The following is a 14,450-nucleotide window of genomic DNA, read 5'->3' on the forward strand; positions in this document are numbered from 1 at the left end:
ACGCGACAGTCTTAACGCTAGGTTTCTATATGCGAGATACAGCGTGAAGCTTAAAAAATAAAAAGATGAAAATAAATAATAAATAATAAAAAAAATATTATAATATTTAACAAAAAAAAAAAAAATAGTGACTTTTTTACGTGAATCGGATCCCACAATCAGACACTAACCAAACTTTCATCAAGCCACCCTTGTAGCGAATCCTTTCCTTTAAAAAAACGAATTATTGGCAATATCGGTTGGCGATTTTGGATTTTTCCATTAGTCGCGCACGTACTTGGTGCGAATTTAAGGCTTACGTATGTGATTTTCTCATGAATACAATTGTCAGAAATGAACCAAATTCAAATAGGGCGACAAATAAAAAAATAAACATCAAAATCAGTTCACCCAGTGAAAAGTTTTGAAATAACAAACATAAAAAAAATGCAGTTGAATTAAAAATCTTCTCCTTTTACAGAAGTCTGTTAATAACACATACTGTTTTGATATATATATATATTATTGTTTTATCATGTTTACTTTCGTAATATAGATATAAAACCAAGTTAAATTATATGGTTCTTCTTCCTTTCTTTAACTGCATCACGCATATATCAGGATAGGCAATAATAACCTAGTAATAACACACTACGTTCCCTACTTTCTGCCAAACTTTCGAGACATTCTCGTTCGTCTCATTACCAGAGCGAGAAATTGTAAGTGTTAAGACAATCTTCAATATACCTCTTTAACTATAGCGTCCTCGCGGAACTCAACAACAGATACTTCCTCGGAAATAATAAACACTTCGTCTTCTTTTGCAACAGTCGGTTAAAACAGCTATGCGCCGCGCACACCGCGCTATAAGTATTGGGAGACAGTAATTTGTGAAAGTAAAGATGTGATATTCAAACTGCTTTGCGGTTAATATTAGAGGTCCTGCTATTTTAGTTATTTTTGACATTTAGAAATATTTTTATTTAATATAAATATATTATGTACGTGAATGTTATGGGTTCTATTCCCACCTGAGAGAATTAATATGGACGTGCGACAGTGAACGATAGGCGCGGGTTCGAGTCAGAATATGTTAAAATTTTTATACATTTTCTTATATTATTTTCTAACTATTGAAATTTCATCTATATTGGTGTTTTCAGCATATAGCAGTAGGTAGGCAGAGAGAATCTCCGTTCTACGCATTCCGTTCATATTTAAGTGTTTTTATAGTCGAGGCTGTCTTTCCGCAGGGGCATTAACGTGCGACCGTAATCGCGACGGTTGTAGGTTCGATTCCCACTAGAGAAATGAAATCCCATTTTCTCCCTCTGGTAAAGAGGCAGAGATGCCTCGAGAAATCGGCGGAAAGTATCTTAATGAGAACGAAATGTCTTAGAGCTAGGTGCCCTTGTTCCCTCTGTCTACTCTGCTATACCTATATCGTATAAGAAACAGTGCGAGCCTAAAAAAGTAATAATTTACGGAATTCTTATCAATGGTATTCTAGTAAATTTTTTTCGAGTCATATTTGCTTTCAACTTCGTCTCTTTAGGTTAGTCTTTATAAAAAATTGAGAGAATTGAACCAGTGACCGACGACGACCTACAACTAAATATACCATATCGTAATAAAAAGTAAAATATACGGCATAAAGAATTAGTTTCTTTTATATTAGGAAAAGAAAAAATAAAAATATGTTATACCGTGAAAGCAATCGTGATTGACATATTATGAGGAAGGAAGGAAGCAGAACCAGTAGCAGTCCTCTTCCACCGCCGACGTCTGGAGGCATTGCGTACATATTGAGTGGCGAAACTCAAAGCCGCGATTTGTCTCATTACCAGAAATAAGAAATGAAAATATTTGATTCCCTCTCTTGGAAATCGTACCCACAACCTCCGCGTTTACATACTATAGAGTTATATCTAAAATAATTATAAAAAACGTATAAGAATTTCAAGGCGGCGGATAGAAATCAAAATCAAATTCTTATATATTTTTTTAAATACTTTTCTATTCTTAAGGTGGAAAAATACTTTTAAAAATATAAAAAAGGCTATAGAGGCATGTATACAGAACAAGTTTGAAGCTGCAAATTAGAGCCTTTCTTTGAGTTAACGGCATTTCATTGTTAGTAAACACATGATAATCATGACCTAGATAGCCAAAACCGTAATATTGTAACTATATATAATCTATGTTGTTTTTTTTTTAATTTCACACATCATAAAGAAGGGTAGGCAGAGGGAACTTGTGTCAAGACACTTCGTTCCCCACTCTCCGGCGAATCTTTGACATGGCGGAATTCTCAGCTGCTTCCAAATTCGCCGACATGCTCAAATAAAAAAAAAAAATTTTTCGTGTGAAACATGACACATACATTTATGACATGACAAAAGCGAGAGGTAGCCCTGACCGGACCTGGTAGGTGCAGTGGATTGCATGGAAACGATTAACGTGATGTAATATAGCCCAATTGTTTTATCGATAAATGGGCTATATAGCACCATAAGATATTTTCAATTCGAACATTTTCTAAAGTTCCTGATTAGGGTGTTCAATCAAACAAACTCCTCGGCTTTATAATATTAATTGCATATGCAAATTTAAAAAAAAATGTTCGGAAACGGAATTTCTTAACGCTAGGTTCCCAGGTTCCTTCTGCCTACTTCGCGATCACATATCGGATGCAGCGTGAAAATAACAACAAAAGAAAAATAAAACGCAAAACGGCCACAAAGCATTATTAATTGATTTCACACATTCTTAGATACGATTGCATTTAAGTACCGTTTATTATTGAATAGCTGTTATGCTTCTTATATGTTCAAGTTGCTTACAGGTCTTTGAAGGTAACCAGTTCTAATTTTTAGATTATTTTTTTTATTTTTTATTTCACGCTTTTGTTAATGTAGTTTTTATATGGCACTAGTTTTCTAGAATACCTAACAGTTAAATATGATACATTCTAAGTGTCTCGAGTGGGAATCGAACCCATAAACACGACAGCTTTGCATATTTAAATAGATCTGTTAACTGTATCCCTCGATCTCAATAGCAATGAATACTTAAAAAAAATAAAACAAAATATGAGATTGTTCACTTTTATTATAATTATTAAACATTAAACTTCGATTAATCAAAACACCAAAAGAACTCATTATAAGTACTAACTCAATAAATTAATGATAGAGAAAAAATTGATACTGTAATCATTCCTCTGAATGAGAATCGAACTCGCAACCATCACAGTTACCGACGTCCTCTAAATCTTATCTAAATAAAATATTACTAGTTTACTATTTTTTTTAATTAATTAATCATCTATGGTTCAATACAAAAAGATTCCAACCATTTATTGATGGAAAAATATTTTTAAACAATAAGTAATTATACTTAAACATTATAAGAAATTCTATACTATAAGTTAGTGTTTTAATAGGATTAGAGAGAGGGACCCTAGTGTAAAGACACTGTTCTTCTCCGACAGTTTTGGATATTACGCGTACGTAACGGCTCAATGGCACACTTTGATGAGAGCGGGTAAACTGAATGCGTATCAAAGAACCCACGAATAGTAAATTTTGTAAAACTAAATTTATAAAAAAACAAATTGTCTTTTATCATTAAGCCAACAAAAAAATATAAGAAACGTCACTTTATTATTTTTTTTGACATCGTTAAAAAACAAAATAAACAAAACAAACATATTATAACTTCTTATAATGTCTAAAGCTAAGAAAGTTTTCGCAAAATTATCATAATTAATATTTAGACTAATTGATGAACCTCACGTCGCCATTTTAAATTTCGCAAATAAAAAGAAGAATTTTAAATTTCAAACATGTTCATTTCAATATACAATGTTTTATAACTTTTTAAAAAATAAAATGACGTCACGTCTTACTGATATCATTATAGAAATAACTTATAACACTAAGAAAATTAATAAAGTTTTTATCTAACTTCACTTTCTCTATACTATTTCCTATATATAAATGTACTTAATAGCAAAAAACAATAATCCGAATATTCGTATCTAGGAAATCGATTAGAATCAATTATTCGGAATATGTTAAAATCTATATAATATCGCCAAATCGATAAGAATACGTATCGAATCGCAAAACCCGTAAAATAATAATAATATCGGGTTCACTGGAACCTGAGATCCTCAGGGAAAGGGAAACATAATAATAATATGAGATCTATTAATAAGTTAGACATTTCTCTATGGATCTGCCCAAATTGCTATATATTTTTTTTCAATGAAATTAGATTCTAGAAACAGTAGGCTGTTTGTATAAATACCGTAGTCTTTTTACAAAAATTAATCCTTTAATTACATGCTAATTTAATAAAAATAATCATAAAAATAACCATTTACATTTCAGTCCATTCAGGAAAAATAATTAAAATAAATAACAAAACCGGTGAATTAACCCCAAGTGAGAATCAAACCTACACCCATATTAGGAAACTATCTTTTTTTATATTAAGAAATACATTTATATTAATTAACAAACTGATTTAAAAACGGGATTTCGTAGTATTTCGTAGTATTTTTTTTCAATAATAGATATTTTTTAATTACATAGAATTACATAATATTTTTCGTTTAAACATTAATTTAAAAGAAATTTTAAAAAAAATCTTAAATGTATTTCTATCTATCGTTTGTATGCATATATACATACAAATTATGGAATAATTTTGTCACACTGTTTTCTTCCCTTAGAGACATTATATTTAGTGACCAAACTCAACACAATATCGTTTTTTCACCTCACCTTAGTATCGTTTTTTTCCGTAAATAAATCCTACTCTTTACTTTCGGTAAATATATCCAAATTAGTATATATGCTATATCAGTTTTTTTCTGAAAACTTACCCACATTTCCATTCAATTTCTCTGAAACAAGAAAATCTTACTCCCCGTTTCCGTAAATATATCCACAATTTTTTTCCGCCAACAATAACTTAATCTTCACTTTCCGTAAACTTTGTGTAAATAAGCTTACAATCCGGTCGTAAGCTTCTAAAACTCTCAGCGCCCGATTCCGTTACGTTTGTATCCGAAAAATCGATTTCCGTTAGATTAGGTGCGGCCGTTGCCAGATGGACTAGACTTCGATCCGTTATATTCCTGTACCCGTTGACAGAAAGGAATCTCAGATTGGATCTATCAGGTCTTGAAGCCAGATCCTGGCCGAAAACCACTGGACCATTAGGTCCAATGTGTATTATATTGACATCTGCTCCATCAGCTCTTCCAAATCTTCTTATGGCGAAGTCCGTTACTAGAGAACTTGCCTCAATATGGCGTCTCTGCATGTTTAAACCCCTTATTCCGGGGTATTCCGGGGTTGAAAATTCGCGAGGGAACCTGTACGTGTTGACTTGGGGTCCCACGTTCACGTATAACACATGGTGGCGGGGCTCGATCCTGTAGTCTATTGGTTCATTGACACGCTCGTTTTGGTTTTGCTGGTTACGGTTTTGGATTTGATTGATTTCCGGTTCTTGCTTTGCTTCACTAGTATCATTTTCAGTACGTTCCTGACGTGACGTGGACGCACCTTCATTTACTTCATGCGAGTGTTTTAGATTCAATTTTTTATCACTGTTATCACTAACATTTTCACTCTCACTTGCATTAACGACTACTGGTCTTTCACCGCGTCTGAAACGAACATGTCCGCCATTTTGTGCGGATGATTGCACTCTTGTACGTTTTCTACTCGCAAACACTATCACTTCTCCGTGATCGTCACATTTAAGTATATCACCACAGTTCAAAAGGCCGTCAATTTTGATACAGTCCACTACACTCCTTTCTTTTACGTTATCTAAAGCATGGCGGCCATTTTTATCATTTTCTTCTGTAGGGGCATCTTCATTTCCTTTTGAAGAACTAGAGCTCTCACCAGTTTCTTTATTCATATTATCTGTATCCAAAGTTTTTTCTTCATTTTTGTCTTTTTTATTAACTTCACTTTTCGATGTGGATGGACGTTCAAACTTATCATTATCTTCATTGTGCGTGTCATCCGTTTCATTATTATTAGTTTCTTTATCATTACTTTCATTAACAGCTGCATCTTGATCTAGCTTTTGGCGTTTTTTGGTAGTTTCTCCATCATTTTCTTGTTCAGGCTCAGATTTTCGTTTTGAACTATCTTTCTCTTTTATCTCCATATCCTCGTCGTCATAATAATAGTAAATATTTTCTGGTTTTTCTCTATAGAAACTTTGTTCCTAAAACAAAAAATACATTGACAGGAATGATTATTTACATTTAGTTTTTTTTATACATAAAAGTACTTTTTAATAATAAAATTAAATGCGACATGTCATTTGTTACCAAGGTCTTCAGTCAAATTACTTTCTTAATTACTTATCTATTTAAAATCATTCCATATGATTTTAACATAACAGCATACTATGCAGAAATGTCTAAAATAATAATTGAGGCTCAACCCCCGCAAAAACGTGGTTCGTGGAGAAAGGAGTGTATTAACAAAACTATGATTAGATTCCAAGACAAAGTGATCCTTTAACTATTCCATTTCTTTATTTTGAGATAGGAAACCCTAAAATTATTCCAAAAAATTTAAAAAAAAAGAACTCACTTTAATCTCCCACTCATGCAATTGCACGTGATTTGTGTCCGGATCATCTATAAAATGGGCGTGGGCTTGATCACTCTTGGCCACCATGTTTTTACTCGCTGACAACCAAAGCTTTTCCAAACTTGGCAACCATCCTAACGCTGAAACTTCTGAATCACCTACTGGTGATCCTCTAAGATCTAAAGACTTTAAGAAAAAGGAGAAATATATATGAAAATTCATGTGTTTATACTAACATCTATTGTTTTTTTAGCTTCACGCTTTATCCCGCACATGCTAGTGTAGGCAGAGGTAAATACAAACATCGTTTCCCCACAAATCGAAGACAATAATCACCTATTTAATAAAAAAAAAATACAAAAATAATTTTAGAAAACTTACCTTCAAGGATTTGAAGCCGTACCGCGCCGTCAAAGACGCATACGCAACGAATTCAGTCATTTTAACGCATTTTTGGGCGGACAGTTCATGTAGAGACGCCAGCTTGCTGAGTGGTAAGAGGGTAGCAGGATCCATCCATTCACATTCCGAAACGTCTAAGCACTAATAGAAAATAATTAAAAAAACATTTTATTTCATTTATCTGTAAAGGATAGACGCAAGTCAGCTTCACGCTGTATCCCCCATATAGCAGGATAAGCAGAAAGAACCTAGTGTTCAGAAATTCCCTAAGTCAAGACATTACTTGTTAAGTGGAGCTCAACATCGAATTTTGCTCACCAAAAAGGGGACATAAATAATTCATACCTCCAATGGAATTCGAACCCATAGTCCTTTACTGCCAATTCACTTATACATACCTCTAAATCCGGTAAATAAGAATTAATCCTAAACAAGAAGGTCTTATCCATGACCATGTTGTAACATTTTGAACCTCGCAGAGACAATTTCTTTAAACTTTTAGGAAATTGATCGAGATTCGTCTGAAATTAAGAAATTTAAAAAAATTATAACAATTGTTAAAAAAAACGCCTTTTTTATATAAAGAAGGTATTAACAACTTATATATGCAATTTTTTTCCCTTAATATAAAAAGTATTTGAACCCATAGTTATTGTGTTAAGACTTACACATATTATGAAATTCCTCAATTAAAATTATTATATTTATTTTTATTAAGAAATAAAATTTAATGTACTTAAGTATATGTAATGATGGTAGGGTAACAATTTACTGAAATGAGTACCCTCATTCTGTCACAATGTTTTTTTTCAATACCTATAGATACACAAAACGAATAAAAAAAAACTCACCATCCTACAATCAATATTACAAAACTCCAGGGCCAAAGTGTGTAATTTAGGACATGTGTTACACAAGTCCTGCAATAAATCCAGGGACAGGGAAAACTGTGGCCCTATACAGGACTGAGGTCCCTTCTTTCCCACTTCATTGTCACCCCAGGAAGGTAACCCGCTACATCTTCTGAACCAATAGTCACTGAAACAGAACAATTTTTAATGTTTTTACTTTTTTAAATATTTTTGTGAATAACATTCACTTAAAAGTGAAAAAAAGAACTTAAAGTAATCACAAAATATTAATTTAATTCTAGAAGCATGGTGGAGTGTTGAGTAGCAAATATTTAATATTTTCATTTCTTCACTCTTTTTTAGGCATTGAATTCCACCGCTCTACACCTTAAAAAAATTGAAAGTGGGAAGCGGAGTGTCTTAACACCTGCTATATCCCGCATATAGCAGGATAGGAATAGGGAACCTAGTGTTAAGACATATACATTCTCCACTTTGTGCCAGAATTCAAGACTGCATGCCAACTGGTTCTTCCACTCATTTGATCTTCAACCAGAGTGGAAAAAGAAAATTCATTGTCCTAATTGGGAATTAGTCCACAACAATCGTATTTATAGCTGTTCCATTATGCCATAACATATATGTATGTAATTTTTTTTAGCTTCATGCAGACTCTAGTGTTAATACACTTCATTCTCTTTGTACCGCCAAATTGGTCTAATTTGCGGAGTCAGTTCAGTGACGGAATTAAACACTGAGCTTCGCCCTTAAATATATATATAAAAATATCTACACACTTACTTGGGCGAATAGACTTTTCTCGGCCCTAGTACTGCGTTTCTAACAGACGACAGCTGTAGAGCAAAGTGTTCCACATGCTCTGTTGAATAAGAGAGAATTCAGACATTATAATGAAACAAATTTAGGCCAGTCGTTGCGTACAAGCCTTTGTCTATGAAACGCGACAGGTTATTATATAAATATTTATTTAAATGTATATTTTGATTTCTTCGCTCTGGTGTCAAGACAAAGCAGTGTCGAGCATTTCGTTGAGTGCCATTCAACACGCAATGCCTCCAGAATACAGCGGAAAGTGGAAAATGGAGTGTCCTAAACCTAGGTTCCCTCTGCCTACTCTGCTATATGGGGATACAGCGTGAAGCTGATTTCTTAATTTTTTAGAAGTAAGAAGAAAAGTAAGAAATATAAATTTAGCATTGAGTCGCACGCTTGTGGCGCAGGGGCCACGACTGGTGTCGATTTATACAAAATCTTTATATACCATTTTAAAATTGTTATAATCAAATATATTTATATATTATAACATACCCCAATTTGTATCGGAATTCTTCATTCTTTCACCTTCTTCTCGAGATAGGTTCATAAAACCTAAGCATCTGAAATATAAAAAATAATATTAAAAACAAAAATATTTTATCAAATGTAAAAAACGAAATAAGTATTAAAAATCTTAATTTGAATGAAAAGTGTACAATATAAAAAATATTGCATAGAATATAAAAAAGATACGATAGAATATTAAAAAATAATCAAAGTATATGCTTTTTGTGTTAGATTACTTTCTAACTAAAAAAACAAAACCGTCTATTACAGTTCAAGAGATACAGCCTGGTGAGATGGACAGACAGACAGTTTTAGTAATCTGGCTTTATCCTTTGGGTATGGAACTCTAAAAACAGACAGATTTTTTTGTTAACTTTACGCCATATCCCACATATCAAGCACCAATCAAGTTTCAAATCGCTCGCACCAGAGCAAATAATAATAATTTAAAAATTAATAATTCCCCTCATAAGAATCAGATCTAGAACCATCTAATTTACACTAAAAATAAAAAAAATACTCCTTTCATACATACCCCTCAACATCTCTAGCGTAGCCAGATAACAATAAAACTTGTGTGTCTAACTGTAACACATTATCTAAGAACCATTTGAACCGGGTTCGGCTGCACTTATCATCTCTTGCGTCTACGTAACGCCATAGCGACTTCTCTTGTACTAATCGACAGAGACGTCTTGAACAACTAAAAGTTTAGATAAATAACATTTTTGAGACCATCATGGTGCAGGGGCGTGATAGTGTGCGACTGTAAACAATGAAATATTTAATATTTGTATTTTAACACTCTGCTCTGGCAATGCACAGCATTGATTTCCGTTATTCAAGACGGAATGCCGTCAATACTGCGACATTTCAGCAGAAATTGGGGAACAAAAGTGTTTGTCGAACCCACAACATTGTAAATTGCTGTTGTTTAGTTGTGCCCCTGCTCCATGTTTGGCCTTCTTTATAAAGTCTTTTATTGCATATTTTTTTAATACTGCAAAAAACAGTTATACTTACTATCCCAAGGCTTTTAAATCACAAGCTTTTAAACTTTGTAATATATATAGGAGAACATCATCTGGCATATCAAGGAGATTGGTTTGAAATGCTCCATTTTGTATGGAATCCGCTGTAAATGAATATGTCTTTATAAAATATTACTTAGGAATTAATGTACTCAGAATGTTAATTCTAATTCTTAGGAATTAACCTAAACTATGCAAATACTTTTTTTTATGATATAAAAAAAAGCAGCAGTCGTAGAACTCAACACCTCACAATTTAAACTTAATCATTCCTCCGAGTAGGGATTCAACCCACAATCGTAATATTAAGTCAGATGCTGTATGACTATGCCACAATACCTAATATAGGAAAGAATGCAAGATCTATTCAGATATAAAACAAAAATATCATTTTTTCCTTATATTTCATCTTTTTGTATCAATTTACAAAACTAGAATTTAGAAGATAATAGAATTTACATTCTAAGTACATTTATTTTATTCTTACAAATTATTTTACTCTACAATCAGTTCAGTTCTTAATTTAGGGTGTTTCGAGCGTGCCAGTTGAGCACTTACTCTTCAATATAAACAACTCAAAGTTGGATAATTATCAAAAAAATTGTTTCTTAAAGTTAAATTTAATCAAAATATATGTCTACCCTGCTTCAAATTCTTGAACTTATAATATCATTAAAATTATTATTATTGATTCTTACCGTCTTGTACACAACCACTATCATCTAAATCAGTTTTTAAATTACTAACAGCATTTTCTAAACTCATTTTTAAGATTTTTATAAACTACAGCTTCTTTTAGTATTAAAAGTTAATTACACAAAAGACAAAGGATCGTAAATGCATCACGAGTGCATGAGTAAGCTTAATAATAATAAATAAACTGTTTGTTTCCTTTAATTGGAATGTATCCAAGTCGAAAAGGTAATTTTAATACTAAATATAAAGAAAAAATAAGAGAATTATGACAGTAGAAAACAAGAATTGATATTCTGAGTGGCATATAGACAATTTGTTTGTTTTTATTTTTGTTCCTATAAAATGAAATATAAAAATATTCGGCTTTGTCTATGATTATGAGGATAATTGAAGATATTCTTTCGATTTTATTATTGATCGTTAAACATGGTACATTTTGAGTTCTAATTTAAAATATTAAAATTAATAAATTAATATTGTTTTTGTAACATTATTTTATTGTTATATATTTTTTAAAATAAAATATTTGTTAATGGCAGCACTCATTTTGTTTGTAATTTTCTTTCACGTGTGATACTTGACAAGTGTTCAAGTGTTATTTTCTTACAAAAAACGAATTAAACTGCAATGGCTAAATCAATCAGAAGCAGATGGAAGCGAAAATGTCGGGCTATAAAGCGGGAACGTTACGCTGTAAAAGAACTGGCACGTCTAAAGAGAATGTTAGGATTAAAAGAAGAGGAAAAAGTTACAGAAAGCGAGGTTATGGAATCCGATCAAGTAATATTCCTAGACGCTGGCAAAATAGGAAAGAATAAAGATAAGAAAAAGAAAAAAGAAGAAGAACCACCTGAAGAGGACGTCGAAATGAGCTCTGACGATGAAAAAGTAGAAGTAGCAACAGAGGATGGTAAAAAACGTATATTCAGTAGTAAAACATTAAAAGATCAAAACGGTCAATATCCGGTGTGGTTACACAAAAGGAAAATCGCTAAAATGACTACGAACAAAAAAAATATGAAGAGAAAAACGAAGAAGCGACGACGATAGCTTTAAGTGTCATTAAATGTTATGCAAACATAGTTGTTTTCTTTGTTAACCAATATTTTGAATCTAGTTATTAATATTACGACAGGTAATTTCAAGTTATGCTACTAACTTACTTACTATACAATGCAAGTCCTTACACATTTTTTTAAAGCTATAAAAAGTATCCAACACAATTTTTTCAGTAATTAAGTAATTGGTACTTAATTAATATAGCAATTAAATATTTAAATTATAATTATACAAATAATTTTGGTTTTGTTTCTTTAAGGCTTATGGAATGTAAAGTGGAGAAAGAAGTGTCTTAACATTGTTTTTGTAATCAAAATAAAACACCTAACAATATATAAGACTTGTTTATTTTTCTAAATGTTACAACCAGAACATATAAAATATTTTTAAATATTCTCAAACTAAAAATTACTTATATTTAGAAAAAATAAAAATATATTGAACCTGTGCCTCTTGTATTTATATAGTTGCCAATTAGCCTATAAGTTTTTATTGATCTATGGTGAAATCAGCATTGCCATGTCCCAATTTTGGTGGGGTATCCCATTTAGCCCAAAACAAATGTCCTGGTTGGACACCTACTATGAGAAATCTTTTTTATTACTTCAAGGTTTCATGTAGTTATTAATAATGTCATAGAAAAACTATTAAGTATGTTAAACTATAAGTTATGTATAATGATTCTGACAAGAACTTCCTTACATTTGGTAAACCAATACGGTATAATGATGTTTTTCCATTAAAAATATTTTATATTGATATCTTTCACCATTGAAAGCTTTTTTTAAAACTCAAATAAATTGATAAATAAGAAATCCTCACTATTTAAATTATTTTGTGTCGATTTTGGCGAAACAATCTCACTTTAATTAATATATTCAAGAATTTTGCTTTTCATCAAGAGAAAATTGGCAATGCTGGGTGAAATACACATCTATTAGATATATATATATATATGAGTGTGTGTGTGGGGGCAATAGTTCACACTGATGACTGTTTTGTCTGTCTGTTAGTGGGTCAGTAATTTTATGTAATAGCAAATATAATTTTAAAGATTTTCTCAATTCTTATATGCTTGTTACTTAATTAACTTGCTTATATGGCTAGAGTGGCTGGACGCTATACAAGAGGAGTGGTTTCTATTATTATCTACTAAATATTTTGTTTTATACATTTTCTAAACATTTTTCTCTCCTTATTCTATAAACAACTGTTTAAAAAAGCATTAGAAAAAATTACTTATTATTATTTAGATCCAATGGTTTGTAAGTACTTCCTCTTAAAATAGCTTTATTTAATTCATTCAAATGTTCCTCAGTTTTAATGTGACGCATAATGGAATTAGATGTGATAGCGTTGCATATAGTACAGTAGCATGTTGATTCGGTGACCTGGAAAAAAAATCATTTACACTATCTATAAGAGGAATCATTCTGATCTGCACTAATGTTTATTTTTTTATTTATTACAATGCTAAAGAGTTTGTTTGGTTGAATGTGTGAAATATTTGTGTTGGATAGTACATTTATCAAGGAAGGCTATGGCCTATATTACATCACAATATGGTTAATCATTTTAATGTCCACTTGAGACAAGCCCCAGGAAAAAAACATGTGCAGGATAAACCATGAAGCTGAAACAATAGTTTCTAAATATAACATAATAAATGACTTACCTGTCTTATTAAATTTTCATCGAGTTCTTCTATAAAAGGATGACTTTGTAAAAATGTTTTATGATTATTTAATGTTTTATGTGCTTCCTTACATTCATTTGAGTCAATTTCAATATTACAAAATAAACATTTATACATTTCAGTCATTATTATGCCGTGGAGGGAATCGGAGGACACGACAAGTTTTTTACCATTTCTTAGAGTTAAAATAATTAATTGTTGTACATCAGATTTTCTAGTACTAATATTTATTTTGGAATTTACTTCGGGTTCGTTAGATTTAGGTCTTCTTAGTTTCGGTACAGACATGTTTTAAGCATTACTACTTAATACTTATTATTATAAAAAGTTTAAAGAATTTATTGAAGGTTTTTGAAGGTACTCTTAAATTTAATTTTAATTTTTTTTGAATCTGAGCTTCAAGTATTACTGGCAACACTTAAAGATTTTAAAGTTTTAAAAGGTTAAAATAAATTAGCAGCTTAATTAAATTAATATTACCCAAATCAATAAAGAATATATTTTATATATTAATTATAATAATCAGTGTTAAATTACGACTTAAAAGTAGAAATAAATAAATAAATAAGTAATGTAATAAAGTTGTGTACAATATTTTCTGTTCTTTCTTACTTCTAGCTTTCTTTTTGTTACGAATTGGATTCGAAACTCTAAAAGGATAATGCCAAGAGAGACGAGCTGTACCATAACAGGCCTGACTGGTGTATAATAGCACAAAATAGGTAAGAGTGCGGGAAACGGACAAAGGTATTTGCCC

General features: G+C 31.4%; 3 protein-coding genes across 3 annotated transcripts; 1 reads left to right on the forward strand and 2 right to left on the reverse strand.

Annotated features, from left to right (window-relative positions):
* Positions 1-3,072: 3,072 nt before the first annotated feature.
* LOC146538650 (uncharacterized) lies at positions 3,073-11,231 on the reverse strand. The gene is made up of 10 exons (XM_085187216.1): positions 10,941-11,231; positions 10,235-10,346; positions 9,747-9,914; positions 9,197-9,264; positions 8,669-8,747; positions 7,868-8,054; positions 7,415-7,537; positions 6,996-7,157; positions 6,615-6,800; positions 3,073-6,240 (listed from the first exon to the last, which is right to left on the reverse strand). Exons 1-10 carry the CDS (start codon positions 11,005-11,007, stop codon positions 4,963-4,965), a joined length of 2,430 nt encoding a protein of 809 aa, XP_085043342.1. The 5' UTR covers positions 11,008-11,231; the 3' UTR covers positions 3,073-4,962.
* Positions 11,232-11,485: 254 nt separating this feature from the next.
* Positions 11,486-12,016, forward strand: LOC146538651 (protein LLP homolog). Its single transcript, XM_085187218.1, has one exon. The coding sequence runs from the start codon at positions 11,566-11,568 to the stop codon at positions 11,986-11,988; it is 423 nt and encodes a 140-aa protein (XP_085043344.1). The 5' UTR covers positions 11,486-11,565; the 3' UTR covers positions 11,989-12,016.
* Positions 12,017-12,327: 311 nt separating this feature from the next.
* LOC146538652 (uncharacterized) lies at positions 12,328-14,068 on the reverse strand. Its single transcript, XM_085187217.1, has 2 exons — positions 13,673-14,068; positions 12,328-13,388 (listed from the first exon to the last, which is right to left on the reverse strand). Exons 1-2 carry the CDS (start codon positions 13,979-13,981, stop codon positions 13,233-13,235), a joined length of 465 nt encoding a protein of 154 aa, XP_085043343.1. The 5' UTR covers positions 13,982-14,068; the 3' UTR covers positions 12,328-13,232.
* Positions 14,069-14,450: the final 382 nt, after the last annotated feature.

This window comes from Heliconius melpomene, chromosome 6, assembly GCF_056956725.1.
Source record: "Heliconius melpomene rosina isolate 202511_hmr_F chromosome 6, ASM5695672v1, whole genome shotgun sequence".
Taxonomy (NCBI): domain Eukaryota; kingdom Metazoa; phylum Arthropoda; class Insecta; order Lepidoptera; family Nymphalidae; genus Heliconius; species Heliconius melpomene.

What these genes read in the sequence shown, in the direction of transcription:
- LOC146538652 (XM_085187217.1), bottom strand. Translation starts at nt 13,981, where the DNA reads ATGTCTGTACCGAAACTAAGAAGACCTAAATCTAACGAACCCGAAGTA. An exon ending in ATGAAAATTTAATAAGACAG is followed by an intron (nt 13,389 to 13,672) that starts GTAAGTCATTTA and finishes TTTTTTTTCCAG; the next exon opens with GTCACCGAATCAACATGCTA.
- LOC146538650 (XM_085187216.1), bottom strand. Translation starts at nt 11,007, where the DNA reads ATGAGTTTAGAAAATGCTGTTAGTAATTTAAAAACTGATTTAGATGAT. An exon ending in GATTTAAAAGCCTTGGGATA is followed by an intron (nt 9,915 to 10,234) that starts GTAAGTATAACT and finishes CTAAACTTTTAG; the next exon opens with TTGTTCAAGACGTCTCTGTC. An exon ending in GTAATATTGATTGTAGGATG is followed by an intron (nt 7,538 to 7,867) that starts GTGAGTTTTTTT and finishes TCTTAATTTCAG; the next exon opens with ACGAATCTCGATCAATTTCC.
- LOC146538651 (XM_085187218.1), top strand. Translation starts at nt 11,566, where the DNA reads ATGGCTAAATCAATCAGAAGCAGATGGAAGCGAAAATGTCGGGCTATA.